This window comes from Xiphias gladius, chromosome 21 (assembly GCF_016859285.1).
Source record: "Xiphias gladius isolate SHS-SW01 ecotype Sanya breed wild chromosome 21, ASM1685928v1, whole genome shotgun sequence".
NCBI classification, from domain to species: Eukaryota; Metazoa; Chordata; class Actinopteri; order Istiophoriformes; family Xiphiidae; genus Xiphias; species Xiphias gladius.
The window spans coordinates 15383031-15396641 of record NC_053420.1 but is presented as its reverse complement, the minus strand read 5'-3'; the positions used below and the strand labels follow the sequence as shown (position 1 = coordinate 15396641).

At 39.6% G+C, this 13611-nt stretch overlaps 1 protein-coding gene across 5 annotated transcripts; it reads left to right on the top strand.

Moving 5' to 3' along the window:
* The first annotated feature begins 804 nt into the window (after window positions 1-804).
* Window positions 805-13501, top strand: pbrm1l (polybromo 1, like). 5 transcript variants are annotated; one of them, XM_040159617.1, is made up of 30 exons: window positions 805-905; window positions 1224-1393; window positions 1557-1654; window positions 1834-1981; window positions 2359-2508; window positions 2719-2835; window positions 3102-3170; window positions 3261-3359; window positions 3448-3533; window positions 3665-3756; window positions 3834-4050; window positions 4178-4319; window positions 4463-4548; window positions 4720-4999; window positions 5087-5192; window positions 5741-6380; window positions 6630-6847; window positions 6943-7134; window positions 7432-7589; window positions 7697-7939; window positions 8469-8614; window positions 8750-8907; window positions 9406-9589; window positions 9688-9895; window positions 10036-10234; window positions 10315-10386; window positions 11368-11529; window positions 11901-11965; window positions 12258-12471; window positions 13102-13501. In XM_040159617.1, the coding sequence occupies exons 2-30, from the start codon at window positions 1250-1252 to the stop codon at window positions 13263-13265; spliced, it is 4857 nt and encodes a 1618-aa protein (XP_040015551.1). In that variant the 5' UTR covers window positions 805-905; window positions 1224-1249; the 3' UTR covers window positions 13266-13501. The 5 variants fall into 5 exon arrangements, with proteins under 5 accessions (XP_040015551.1, XP_040015548.1, XP_040015553.1 ...); XM_040159614.1 differs by having other exon boundaries at window positions 10315-10470; window positions 13102-13265; XM_040159619.1 differs by lacking the exon at window positions 11368-11529.
* The last annotated feature ends 110 nt before the right edge of the window (window positions 13502-13611 follow it).

The window sequence follows — 13611 nt, the reverse complement described above, 5'->3', positions numbered from 1 at the left end:
ACCACTACTATTTATTAATTTTATCGTTTTATGTCTGTAAAGCCCTTTGTAAACTTGTAGTTAGGAAAAAAATAGACCAGAAGTATTTAAGGAAGTGGACGTACACTCAGTCCATAAAAATATATGATCAAGAAACATTTATTAAACACTGGTAAATGCAATGTGTCTTTTGCTCTGCTCTTTGTCAGACTCATTGTGAACCACAGACACTTATTTTTGACTACGTATTCTTCTTGCAGTTACCAACACCACTAGCTTCACAGTTTACAGCGTGTTCAAAGTTTCTTTTCTCTATAGCACTTTGTAAACTTGTTTTTGAAAGTGCTAAATAAATAAAGGTTATGATTATTGCGGTTGTTGAATCTTCCTGGCTTCCTGTTTGTGGAAAAATTAAGTTTATTCTTTATTGGTTTATAAAGCAGTGAGCGGTTCAGAGACAAAATACTCTTTTCATTCATGTGTGTCTTTTATATTGCCCTGTGTTTCTTTAATATATTTTCTAAATTCCTTTCTTTCTCATGAAAAGCACTTTGAATTGCCTTTTGTTAAAAGGTGTTATACAAATAAACTTTCCTTGCCTACAGTGTTATAGGGGTTAATATGCCAATATTCTGCCTCAGACACCAACTTAAACTATTGTCTAAAAATGTGGACTGCTCTTGTAAGCCTACTAACATTAGTATTACAATTAAAAATCTACATTTTTATTGTCTATTTGTGCATCTACTGTCCATGGCAGGCACATACTCTTGGGTGCTTTACCTCCCCTAGCCTGTAGGGGCAGCGCTGTCTCATGTGGCGCTTTACTTCTCTTCCGGGCAGGAGTTTTCAAACAACAGTAGCTAGCCAACTAGCCGTTACATATTTTTGCTCAGGGAACTACGGCAAACTTTGCTGCGTTTTGGGTACGATTTGTTTTTTAAGTCAGTTTATTTGTTCATTTGTCCCAGCTCGCATGTGTTTTTTGTAACTTTATAATATTTAGCTTTGTAGTGTTGATAGGAAAGCGACAAACCAGCTAGGAAAACATGCTAACAGCCGCTCGTCTGTTTGCTTTGTTTCATACATTCAAACGGTGCTAACGCTAACGCTTCAGCTCACTCTTGTACTCTTCTTATGAATGAGCAGAGGAACGGCCGTTGTTCCCTTTAACTTTTTAATAAATCGCGTCTAATTCGGGTCAGAATCCACAGTAAGATTAACCTCTTTTATTTGTTTTGTAGCTAGCGGGCTAGCTTGTTGTCAAGCAATGTCAGCGAGCTCCAAGAGGAGAAGAGCCACTTCACCCTCCAGCAGTGTCAGCGGAGGGGGAGACCTCGATGATGCCTCCTCCTCTACTCCTGGAAGTGGCAGAAAAAGAAGAAGGCTCTCTAATGTTCCTCCTGTAGATATGGTAAATGCACTTCATTTATAGTATGCTTCAATAGCAGCAATGTTTGTATGCGTTTTGTTGACTTTCAAATTATGTGGGATCTTCTCTTCCTTTCCATGTTTTCATTTGTAAACATTTTAACAGATATTGGTGATCGCTGATAATTAATCTTTTGCCCTCCCAGATCGCTGTATGCCATGAGTTATTCAACGCTGTCAGGGACCACAAGGATGATCAAGGGAGGCAACTTTGTGAAGTTTTTCTAAGGGTACCAAAGAGAAGGTATTGTAGCATGAAAAACTGGCTGAGATGACCTTTGCAGTTAATGTGAATACCCACCATTACATGTATTACTGCATTTCATGTAGAGATTTGACAATGTGAGAGGTGGGTGGGTGTAAAACTTAGTAAATAATGTGTGAGTAAAACGGTGATGTTTGTGCTCTCTTGTGCTTTTTCAGGAATCAGCCTGATTATTATGACGTGGTATCTCAGCCCATTGATATGACAAAAATACAGTATAAACTGAAGTCAGAAGATTATAATGATGTGGAGCAGCTTACTGCAGATTTCCAGCTCATGTTCAACAATGCCAAATCATTCTACAAGGTACATAGAAAGAGTATTTCTACTCTAAACCTTTTTTTTTTTTAGCCAGAAGTACTCAGTATTAGATTAAAATGACTAATTCAATATTATTTGTTAAGTTTACAATATTTGTTGTTGAATATTTCAAAAAGGTGCAATGTGACCGTGGTTTTAATGTTTCTTCTTCCTTTTTTTACAATAATATTTTCATTTCAGTAGGTGCAGTACAGTTTTTCTTATATAACTGTTAATAAAGTCTTACAGGAAATTAATAATGCCATCAAACTAGTCATATTGCGTGTTGCATAAGGAACTTGGATTTTATTTCTGATTTGTATAAGGACATCCCACTGACAGTCTTATTGATTCTAAATTCCTTTTCATGTTCAACAATTCAGAGTGACAGTGAGGAGTATCAAGCTGCATGCAAGCTGTGGGAGGTATATTTGCAAACAAGGAATGAGTTTGTGCAGCCTGGAGATGGAGATGAAGATGATGAAGATGGTGATGATATGATGGATAATCCAGGAATGTCAACTGAGGATGAGGCAAGTGATACTACTATTAGATGTGTTGTTCAGTTGTCTTGCCTGCCTTTATGTTTGAAAAATTAGATCAGTGTTGTTTTAATGAATCAAACATGTATTTTCAATGTTTTTGCTTATAATATGCATTTCAAGGAAATGTGTGTTTATTGTATTGAATAACAAGGGCTTTCATGCCACAGGAGACCTAATTTCTGAATATTTATCTTTTAGACCTCAACTGGCAGTTTGAAGGAGTTGTTAGAGCAACTCTTGGAGGCTATAGTGTCACACACTGATCCCTCAGGGCATTTGGTCAGTGAACTGTTCCAGAAACTGCCTTCCAAAGTGGTAAGTGTTTAAAGAGTTTTTGGACTTTAAATGATATCCCTGAAGTTGTCACACATTGTTGACATTTGCAGCCCTCTAGCAACAAAGCATACAATATATGACCCATCAAGAAAGCTTCATTATGCTACAGCCATCCATTCAGATTTTGATTCTAATTGGAGACATTTTAGTAGGGTAAAGGCCCATTATTTTTCTTTGGTTTTATTCAACATGTCTGCAGTCATGTTCTTTATTTCATCACTCTGTATTTGTCCGTCTTTTTCTAGCATTACCCAGACTACTATGCCATTATAAAGGAACCAATAGATTTGAGAACGATCGCTCAAAGAATACAGGTAGTCGACTGACTTGCTGACCAAAATCACTGATTTCAGAACTTCCTGATGTTTTATTATGACCAGCACTAACTTACTTTATTTGAATAGATTGGATACTATAAAGGTGTCAATGCTATGGCCAAGGACATTGACCTGATGGCCAAAAATGCCAAAACGTACAATGAACCAGGATCTCAGGTTTTTAAGGTAAACTCTTTTTCTCTATTTTCTCCTTTTAAAAAAACAAACAAGATTTAACATCTCAAATACTAACAGTTGTTCTCTTACTGTTTAGGATGCTAACACCATAAAGAAGGTCTTCATCCAGAGGAGAATGGAGCTTGAACATGCCGAACCCACTAAATCTAGTCTTCGCATCAGGTATTAAACAATAATAGTTTTTAGTTTACTATTTTTGTCTCAAATGAGAGCATATTATTCTCTGACACAAAAATGTATTCTTTCAAGATTTACATGATGCGTGCCTTGTGACTTTTATTGCTACTATTCAGAAATCGCAGGTCTGGCCAGGGGGATCGGCTTTCTGGTGTCAACGTAGCTCTTCACTATGGTTCAGAGAGTGAGGACGACCCTGTTCTCTCTGGTAAGTATTTTTAATTTAGGCAGCATAGAAAGTTACCTTGTGTTTGTTTAACAGCTTACCATGTAAATGTTTTTCAGGCTCTGTGTGCTATGACGAGGGAGAGTCAGAGGCTGAGAGTCAGAGTTCTAGTATGGAGATGAGCAACCCGATTTTCCAGCTGTACGAAGCTGTGAGGGGTGCCAGGAATAACCAGGGCCAGGTCTTCTCTGAACCTTTCCAGCACCTGCCCTCTCGCAGGGAATATCCTGATTATTATCAGCAGATCAAACAGCCCATAGCTCTTCAGCAGATCCGGTAAGGAACAGTCATTTAATATATTTAGTCAGTACAGTGTCAAAGGTCAAAATTGTGGATAAAAAATTAGTTAAAATTTCAATTACGCTTACTGGTAGTGACAGTTGACTTTTTGTGTCTTCTTTAGGGCAAAGATGAAGAATGGGGAGTATGAAAGTGTGGAACAGATGGAGTCTGACCTCAATCTGATGTTTGAGAATGCAAAGCGCTACAACATGCCTAACTCAAGCATTTACAAACGGGCCTTCAGGCTTCAGCAGATCATGCAGGTTATTACTTCCGAATTATTCTAAATTATTCTAAATAACATGATTTGAAACAGACCATGGGGTATCTTGCAAGCATAGATCGATTAGTAAGTGTAAGTGTCTGTTGAGGTACTCTATCTGTCCGTCTCTTGTTGTCTGTTCAGGCGAAAAAGAGGGACCTTCTAAGGCGAGATGATGAGGATGGAGACAGCATCCTGTCCTCTGATGCAGGGAGCATTAAGAGGAAAAGGTATAACAGTTTTTAATTTTTCTAAAATTATCTATTGCCATTTCTCATTAAGTATGCTTGCTAGCAGCACATTAAAATACATCTCTCATAAGGAGCTGTATTTTATGTTATTGCATTCACTGGTTCTGTATTGCCATCCACGCTTATACTTTTGATTTTTTTTTTTTTAAGCCACAAGAAAAACGTCAAAAAGAACCGAATGAAAACCCTATACGCTGCAGTGACAGAGGCCAGGGAGGCAGGCACCAATCGACGTCTGTGTGACCTTTTTATGGTTAAACCATCCAAAAAGGACTACCCTGACTACTACAATGTCATCCTCGAACCGATGGACTTGAAGACCATTGAGCACAACATCCGCAATGAGCGCTATGCTACAGAGGAAGCTCTGATGGAAGACATGAAGTTGATGTTCCGTAATGCCAGGCATTACAATGAGGAGGGATCTCAGGTAGACAGTGTGAATCTGTTTCATTCATTTCTGCTCTTATATCATGCATAACAATCTTGCCATGAACCCGAATTTCTGGCTACATAGGTGTATAACGATGCCGATATTCTGGAGAAGATACTGAAGGACAAGCGCAAGGAATTAGGACCTCCACCTGAAGAAGATGATGTGGGATCTCCAAAACTGAAACTAAGTACGTTTGATCATATCAAGTGTTTTTGCAGCTCATTCACTAAAAACCGATTAGACTTTACATTACTGCTGACAATTTTTCGAAAATGTACCACATTTTCATTATGGTATAAAAATTAACTAAAAGAGGCCCAAAATAAATGAGTGCCAGGTAAACCCTCACAGTAGACAATTTTTTGCTTATTATCCTTTGGTTATACAGTAATTTATTAAATTAATCTGCACTTACACATACATTGCTGTTTGATGACTACCTCCAAAATTCCATGAGGAAGAAACATGTAGATTTGGAAACCCCTTGACTCTTCTGTGCCGCTATCAGGTCAACCTTTCATTTTTCAGTAATGCATATGTCTTGTCCTGTTAGACATAAACGCAAAGTATTTGCATTCACAAAAGTGGAGAAATCCTTTGTTTGGTCTTCCCATGGCCTTTCCCCTCACAGCATCAACCCAAACTTTGCCCATTCTAGTTTGCCATACACCCTGTACAATGCCAACTGTGAAAACAAAGGCTTCTAATTCAAATTGTTATTTTTTTCATATCTAGGAAAGAGTGGTGTTTCTCCAAAGAAGTCCAAATACCTCACTCCTCTCCAGCAGAGGTTGAATGAGCTCTATGATGCTGTACGAAACTTCACTGATCGTCGAGGACGGCGTCTAAGCACAATCTTCCTCCGTCTTCCATCTCGTGCCGAGTTGCCTGACTACTATGCTACCATCAAGAGGCCCATCGATATGGAGCGCTTGCGGAGTCATATGGCAGCTGGTCGTTACCAAGATGTCGAAGCCCTGGTGGAGGACTTTGCTCTCATGTTCAACAATGCCTGTATGTACAATGAGCCAGAGTCTCTGATCTATCGGGATGCTCTAGTGTTGCACCGGGTGCTGCTGGAGACACGTAAGCAGCAGGAGGGAGGCGAGGACTCTGGGCCTCCTGCTGTGGGACCACTGGTGCGTGAGCTGATCAGGAACCTGTTTGTGTCTGTGCTGGGCCACCAGGATGAAGAGGGCCGATGCTACAGTGATTCACTGGCTGAGATTCCTGCTGTGGATCCAGCCGCTCCTGAGAAGCCACCACTTAACTTTGATGTCATCAGGATGAATGTGGACCGAGGCCGCTACAGGAGACTGGATGTTTTCCAGGAGCACATGTTTGAAGTGCTGGAGAAGGCACGGAGGCTACACAGGTATACAAAGTTATGAAAGTTTTGAAAAGATTGTGAAGTTTTCACATGTAAAATAGGTTTGAGGGTATATCAGTAAAATCACTGGCCCTGTTTTGTTATCTGATAAGCACAAAAAATTTTGATCCTTTAAAAAACATTCTCTGTAAGAGCATGTCATGCTGTTGTCACAAATGAAAACAAGTTTTGTTAAATCAAAAATCAACATAGAAAAATCTATTTTTAATGTCTTTTTTTTTTTTACATTTGCAGGACTGACTCTGAGATATTTGAGGATGCGGTGGAGCTGCAACAGTTTTTCATTAAGATCAGGGATGAGCTATGCAAGAATGGAGAGATTCTACTATCCTCTGCGCTCAACTACACGTTAAAACACCTGCACAGTGACGTGGAGCAGGAAAAGAGGGAAAAAATTCCCAAAGAGATTGAGGAGGACAAGCAAAAGAAGGAAGAGGAGGAGGAAAATAAAGGTATATGAACTGTTAACATAATACACATGTTTAAAGAATAAGTCAAAATGTTGATGTGGTATTAGTTGAAATCATTATAATTTTCTCCACCAAAGACGGTGAGAAAGCGGAAGACCTGCCAGAAGAATCATGGCAGTCAGAGTCAGAGACGGCGCGTGTGTACAGTCAGGACTGCAGCTTTGAAAACAGCACCTACCACGTGGGGGACTTTGTTTATGTAGAGCCGTCGGAGCCGAACCTGAAGCCACACATTGTCTGTATTGAACGTCTATGGAAGGATGAAGCCGGTAACACGCTCAACACTTTTTTGGCAACTTAAAAAAATTCCTGATCAATTGGCCACAATTCATATGTATCACTATACGTACAATAGGTTATTATCGTTAAATGTCGTACCTTTTATGACTCATCACAATCAAAATCAGTTGGCAGGATTATTATCAGAGAGGGTTTAAACAGCTTTTAGACCTTGGTTTTTTTTTTTTTTTTTTTTGTACTTAGATATTGAAATATTTGCAAATTATCCATAAAAGTTTAATTTTTATTTTATTTTCTTGTGCTATGTTTTGTTTTTGTGTTTGAAGGTGAGAAGTGGCTCTATGGTTGCTGGTTCTACAGGCCCAGTGAAACCTTCCACCTGGCTACACGCAAGTTTCTCGAAAAAGAGGTCTTCAAGAGTGACTACTACAACAAAGTGTCCATCAGTAAAGTCCTGGGCAAATGTGTGGTCATGTTTGTGAAGGCAAGACCCTCTACAGAAACGGAACCAAATATAGAAAACTATTTTTAATTTATTTTGACACAAGGGTCCTAACCTAATCATTACTTTTTTTTTTCGGGTTTCTTTAGGATTATTTCAAAATGCAACCGGAGGGCTACAGAGCTGAGGATGTCTACGTCTGTGAATCCCGCTATGCTGCCAGGAACAAGTCCTTCAAGAAGATCAAGATATGGGCCATGCCTGTGAGCTCTGTGAAGTTAGTCCCACGGGAGGTGCCCTTGCCTGTTGTCCGTGTAGCTTCCATGTTTGCCAAGCCTGACCAGGACAAACTGACAATTTCCTATGCAGAAAGCAGCAGTTTTGTGGACAAGGTAAGTTGACACTGTATTTTCTTGGGTTTGAACAAGGCAATACATACTATGTTGCCCAAGTTATGATGGATTACTTTATGTCTTTGACAAGAGGAGTTCGTTGTGAATAATGCCTTAAAGTCTCTCTGAGCTGCTCATAATCTTGTGAGAGCCTGTTAAATTTACTTTTATGGTAACTGGGTCATTGTAGCAGCAATTAAAACGAGACAGCGAAAACAATTTATAGGCACAGATAATGGGTGTGACACTAGACTTAACTATTGAGCTACCTTTGGCTTAATCCCAGAAGGCCAGCAGAATCAGGAGCACTAGCCCTCTCGTCAAATTCAGTTTAGAGGATAAGGCTGTAGTCCAGGTATAAATGAAAAAGACAAGAAAATCAAGAGTGTATCGTCACCATTAACTCGTAGATTGCAGACATGTCTTGACAAGGAACCCTGTGGCAGTGGAGTAGTTAATTCCAAGTATAAAAGTTTGTTTGTCACAATGTAAACAAACACCCGAGTCCTGTGTGTCTTTATTCATTTAGGAGAGAGAGGATGTCCCTATGGAGATGAGTGGAGCTGAGCCCGGCTATCAGTACTATGAACAGTTACGTTACAACAACATGTGGTTTAAAGTGGGAGACTGTGTTTACATCCAGTCACATGGTCTTTCAAATCCGCGGGTTGCCAGGTGGGTGAGAATATATTTTGCTCCTTAGTGTAAGAAGGCCTCTTACTGAAATGGGGTTTAATGTGACATTGATAATATAAAATTATTATAGAGATATTAACTGATGATAACCTGGCTCCCTTGAATGGGATGCAGGATAGAGAAGCTGTGGGAGCAGAAGGGAACTACTTTCTTCTTTGGACCCATCTTCATCCATCCTGAGGAAACCGAGCACGAGCCCACGAAGATGTTCTACAAGAGAGAAGTGTTTCTGAGCCATCTGGAGGAGACCTTGCCCATGACCTGTGTCATAGGTATTGCTTCTCAGAACTTGTGTTCACACATCACAGTGAGCAGGTCCATCCTTCATGTAATGAACTTACAGGAACAGTTAGAATGATGGGAAATAAGCTTATTTGCTTTTGGCAAAGCAGATTGATATCACTCTCATAACTGTCCATTAAAGCCCCCCTCCACCCAAAACTGGGTTGTGGTCATTGTTACTTCCCTTGGATGTTTGAACTTTACTGTGAAGAATGATGTATGTTCAGAGTTCAAGACTTGAAGGCCGTTTTTTTAAATTCATCTGTTAAGAGGAAGGTTTCTCTGTGCCATTGTTTTTCACTGACACAAATCTACACCAGAAATTGAATTAGTATAGTTGACAAATGCCCAACTTTTCTTCTTGTCTGTAATTTATAAGCGATATTTTACATATGAGATTTTGTGCCCTCATACTGCGAATTTGAATTTTGACATTCATCAGCAGTTTCATTAACAAACAAGTTTTATTCTTCCCCTCTGCTCTCCAGGCAAATGTATGGTTTCCTCCTTTAAGGACTACCTGTCGTGCAGACCTACCGAGGTTTCAGAAGAAGATGTCCTGCTGTGCGAGAGCCGCTACATTGACACTGAGAAGCAGATGAAAAAGTTCAAGGGTCTAAAACGCTTTTCATACTCCGCCAAAGTGGTGGAGGATGAGATCTTCTATTTCAGGTTAGTCAGAGAACCAGAACACTTATTCAGATTTGAAGTTTTCATATTTCTTGCCCAGTCTGAATTTCGATTTTCTCTTGCACTGGAATCTTACATAGGAAATTGATGGTGCCACAGAAGGAAGCATCACCCGTTTTGGACAAGAAGATAGATGAGCTTGAAGTTAAACTGGCAGACATGGAGGATGCAGATGATGATATGGAAGATATGGATGATGAGGAGGAAGTTCCAGAAACACCCTCTATGCCTCAGATGCAAACGCCACTTGCAAGCGATATGGACATCATGCCATACACACCTTCTCAGGTACCCCGACACCTACAAAGACCATAACCCAACAAGCCCAAATCATATGTCCAAAGGCTTCAGACCCCTGCTATTAATATTGACACATACACACAACCTATTTGTTTTTTTTTAACTTGCATGTTTGTGTTTTCATTAAGGCCACACCTAAAGTGAAGGGTTTATCAAAGAAGGAGGGGGCCAAGAGAAAGATCAACATGAGTGGCTATATCCTGTTCAGCAGTGAAATGCGAGCAGTCATCAAAGCTCGACACCCAGACTTCTCCTTTGGGGAGCTGAGTCGTCTTGTGGGCACTGAGTGGAGAAACCTCGAAGCTTCCAAGAAAGCTGAGTATGAAGGTGAGAAGAAGCGCTACGTGGGTAAGAAAGTCCTTTGATGTGAGCTGAAGTCAAGACTTAATATTTTTTGTATTTTGCAGAACGTGCAGCCAAAATAGTGGAGCAACAAGAGCGTGAGAGGCCACCCCAGAAGCAAGCGTCCCCTAGAGCAGGTACCCCTGTAGGGGCACTGATGGGGGTGGTGCCTTCGCCTAGCACTATGGGAATGATAAACCAGACCATGACACCTGTGTCAGGTAACCCCTCTCAGAGACAGCACGAGTGTTTGACAACAAGGCAGCAGGGAAATGAGGCTGGACTGTTAAAAACTGTAATCCTCTAATTTTCTAACCATTTTAACCTTTTTTTTTTTTTTTTTTAAACTACATTTGTAAAGCAACATTTTTCTTCTTTTGCTGCTGTTTCGTATTGTTATGGTTATAGCTCTGTTATAACTAGGTTCATATCTGAAATTGCATGACATTGACTGCATGATTATTTTTAACAATGAATATTTTTTTTTAGAAATTCATTTAACTTTCATGCTTGTTTTGCCTTTTGCCTGCTAACATTCTCAGACCCATTTGTATTGCCTGCCCCTTTCACACACTGGACTTTTAACTTCACTAGATTCAGTTGATTCTGTGGTTTTTATCTTTCACACATTGGTCACTTATACTGCAAAATTCAGTGTCAAGCCTCCTTATCCTATTGCATTCTGTAAGCATTGTTTTTTTTGTTTTTTGTTTTTTTTTTAAAGTCAGCACAGCAGGACAACAAAATAGAGGTAGAAAACAGAAGGAGGTCATTTAAAATTTCTACCCAAATGGTTGATTTAAATAATATCATATTTATCTACAATTAAATATACAGTTATTATGATTACCTTATTATTAATTTGCAAGCTTTCCACGCGGAAATTGCTGCGTCTGTTCCCACTAGAGTTGCAGTTACAAGATTTTGAGACATCTAACTACTCATTAGCAAACATGGAAAACAAGTAAGACACCGAAAATTGCCGGAGCCTTTTTGGCTTAAGGTGCATGTGTGAAAGGGGCCGCAGTGTGCAGAAGTAGTGCATGTTATTTTAGAGTCAGCTGCATGTCACTTATGCATGGATATGTTGTTGTCCTCTCCTCGCCCTTTTCCCCAAGGCATGATGGGAGCTTATGGCCCACCTTACATGCCCATGCAGGGCCCCCATGAGGGCTTGTTGAGTGTGGCACCAATGCCACCTCACCCTGCAGGGGGGCCCCACCTGCCTCCTCACCATCTCCAGCAAGGTATGCCTGGGTACCCTGGCATGCCTCATCAGGGTAAGGACCACTGTCCTAGCCACACCTGCTCAGTCACATCCAGTCGTGTCTCTCCTGCTGGAGGGGTTTACCTGGTCCACAGGCCGGATAGCCGGTCCACTCACTGAGCAGTCAAAGTTCTCTGGTCTACAGCAACCTCTCTCAAAGTGTTGTCACATCCCGCACCTAAAATATACAGGATCCAAATACACATTCACAGATATAATGCATGTGAAAAACTTTTATACCAAACAACTAACATTCAGCTGATATTCAAACTAACATTCAACTGATATTAAAAAACATTTCCATAAGATCTTAACATTAAGCAAACCAGCTTGAGTTTACCACAGTTACTAAATGCACAGAAACTAAATATTGTCATTTAACAGGTATGATGGGCACCGGTGTGAATGGCATAGCAGGAAGTCCTGCACCAGGAAACTTTATTCAACAGGTGAGGCCCTGACCAGGAAATACTTGGACATATGGGTATTAGTTGAGTTCACATACTTAATAATCATTTTTGTTCCCTGCATAACTTATCTTCACTCGCATTATGCTTTAGTAATGCAGCCACTGTTATTTCACTGATGGAATGAATGAATGAAAAAACAAAAGCCTCATGGCTAGTTATTATACAGTGTATAACATGCATAATTATTATATATGACGTGTAATTTTGTATAATTAAATACTCTACATATTGTCCACGTGTTAAAAAGTATACTGTCATTGTTTGATTTTAGCCTGGGATGTTCAGCCCAGGACAGCATGCTCCTCCTCCATATCCAGGACAGGGCCAGTTAGGCCAGCCCTCACACCTGCAGCCCACCACTCCCATGTTTGTGGCTCCACCACCAAAGACCCAGAGGGTGCTCCACTCAGAGGCCTACCTGAAGTACATTGAGGGCTTGAATTCAGAGTGTACCACTGTCAGCAAGTGGGACCAAACACTTAAAGGTGGTGTACCTTAAGCGTTTATTATTTTGTTTGTTTGTTTTTGTTTTGTTTTTTTACTTAATGCTTCCCAGGGGCGTTTGTATGTCCGTCTTTGTGTATATGTGTGTACAAGCATTCTTGTGAACACAGTATTGACAGAACAGAAACTTTATTTACACCACATGTGATTAGATTTGAGTGTGCCTCTTTTATATTAATGTTTTTTTTTTCTTCATAAATAAAGTTACCTTTTAATGTATTACTTGTTAAAATACTAAATTCATACTTTTAAAAGCCTGTTTTTACAGTCAAGAAAAGTATGTTGATGTAGAAGTGTTTGCTGTTACTGTTAACGGGATTAGTGTTCACATATAAATCAAGAACAGTAAATGATACACAGGTTTGTTAAGATATAAATATATATCAGGAAAGTACTGCTTTCCTTTCTTTACTTTCTTATGGAACATAAATTGTGATTCCCATAGGATGTTAGACAGCTTAAGTGCCTCCTCTTGTTTTTGTGTGCCTTTAAAATAAATAAATAAATAAACATAAAATAAAAATAAAGAGAGTCATTCTGCTCACAAAAGTAAACATTCTTCTCCTATTTAAAAATGTACTTTAATCAAGAACCCTGTGTTTGCATAACAGCTCAAAGGCGAGATGCTCACCTGAGCAAAGAGCAGGAGAGCAGGCTTCCAGCTCACTGGCTGAAGAGCAAAGGAGCCCACACCACCATGGCAGATGCACTGTGGCGCCTGCGTGACCTGATGCTGAGAGACTCTCTGAACATCTGTCAGGCATACAACCTGTAACCTGTAGGACACTCAAACCACTATAACCAGCTCTCTCACTGCTTTTATCCTCAAGCTACAGAATTTAGGAAGGATTATAGACCATAGAAGCAATATTTTATAGTGAATCATGATCAATTTTATATTTATTAGCTAACATAATGAGTTTGATAGGTATTTGTGTGTGCATTTTATTTTTATTTTTTACCTTTTGGATTAATAGTGCTTTAAAACCAGTGTTTGTTTGTTTTTTTTTTGGCTCCTTGATACTTCCAAAATAAAATTACAATACCCTGTTTATACTGTTTGTTTTTAAATTGTTAAATGTGTTTGTGCTTGTGCTTGCCCAGTTACACTTGATCCAACA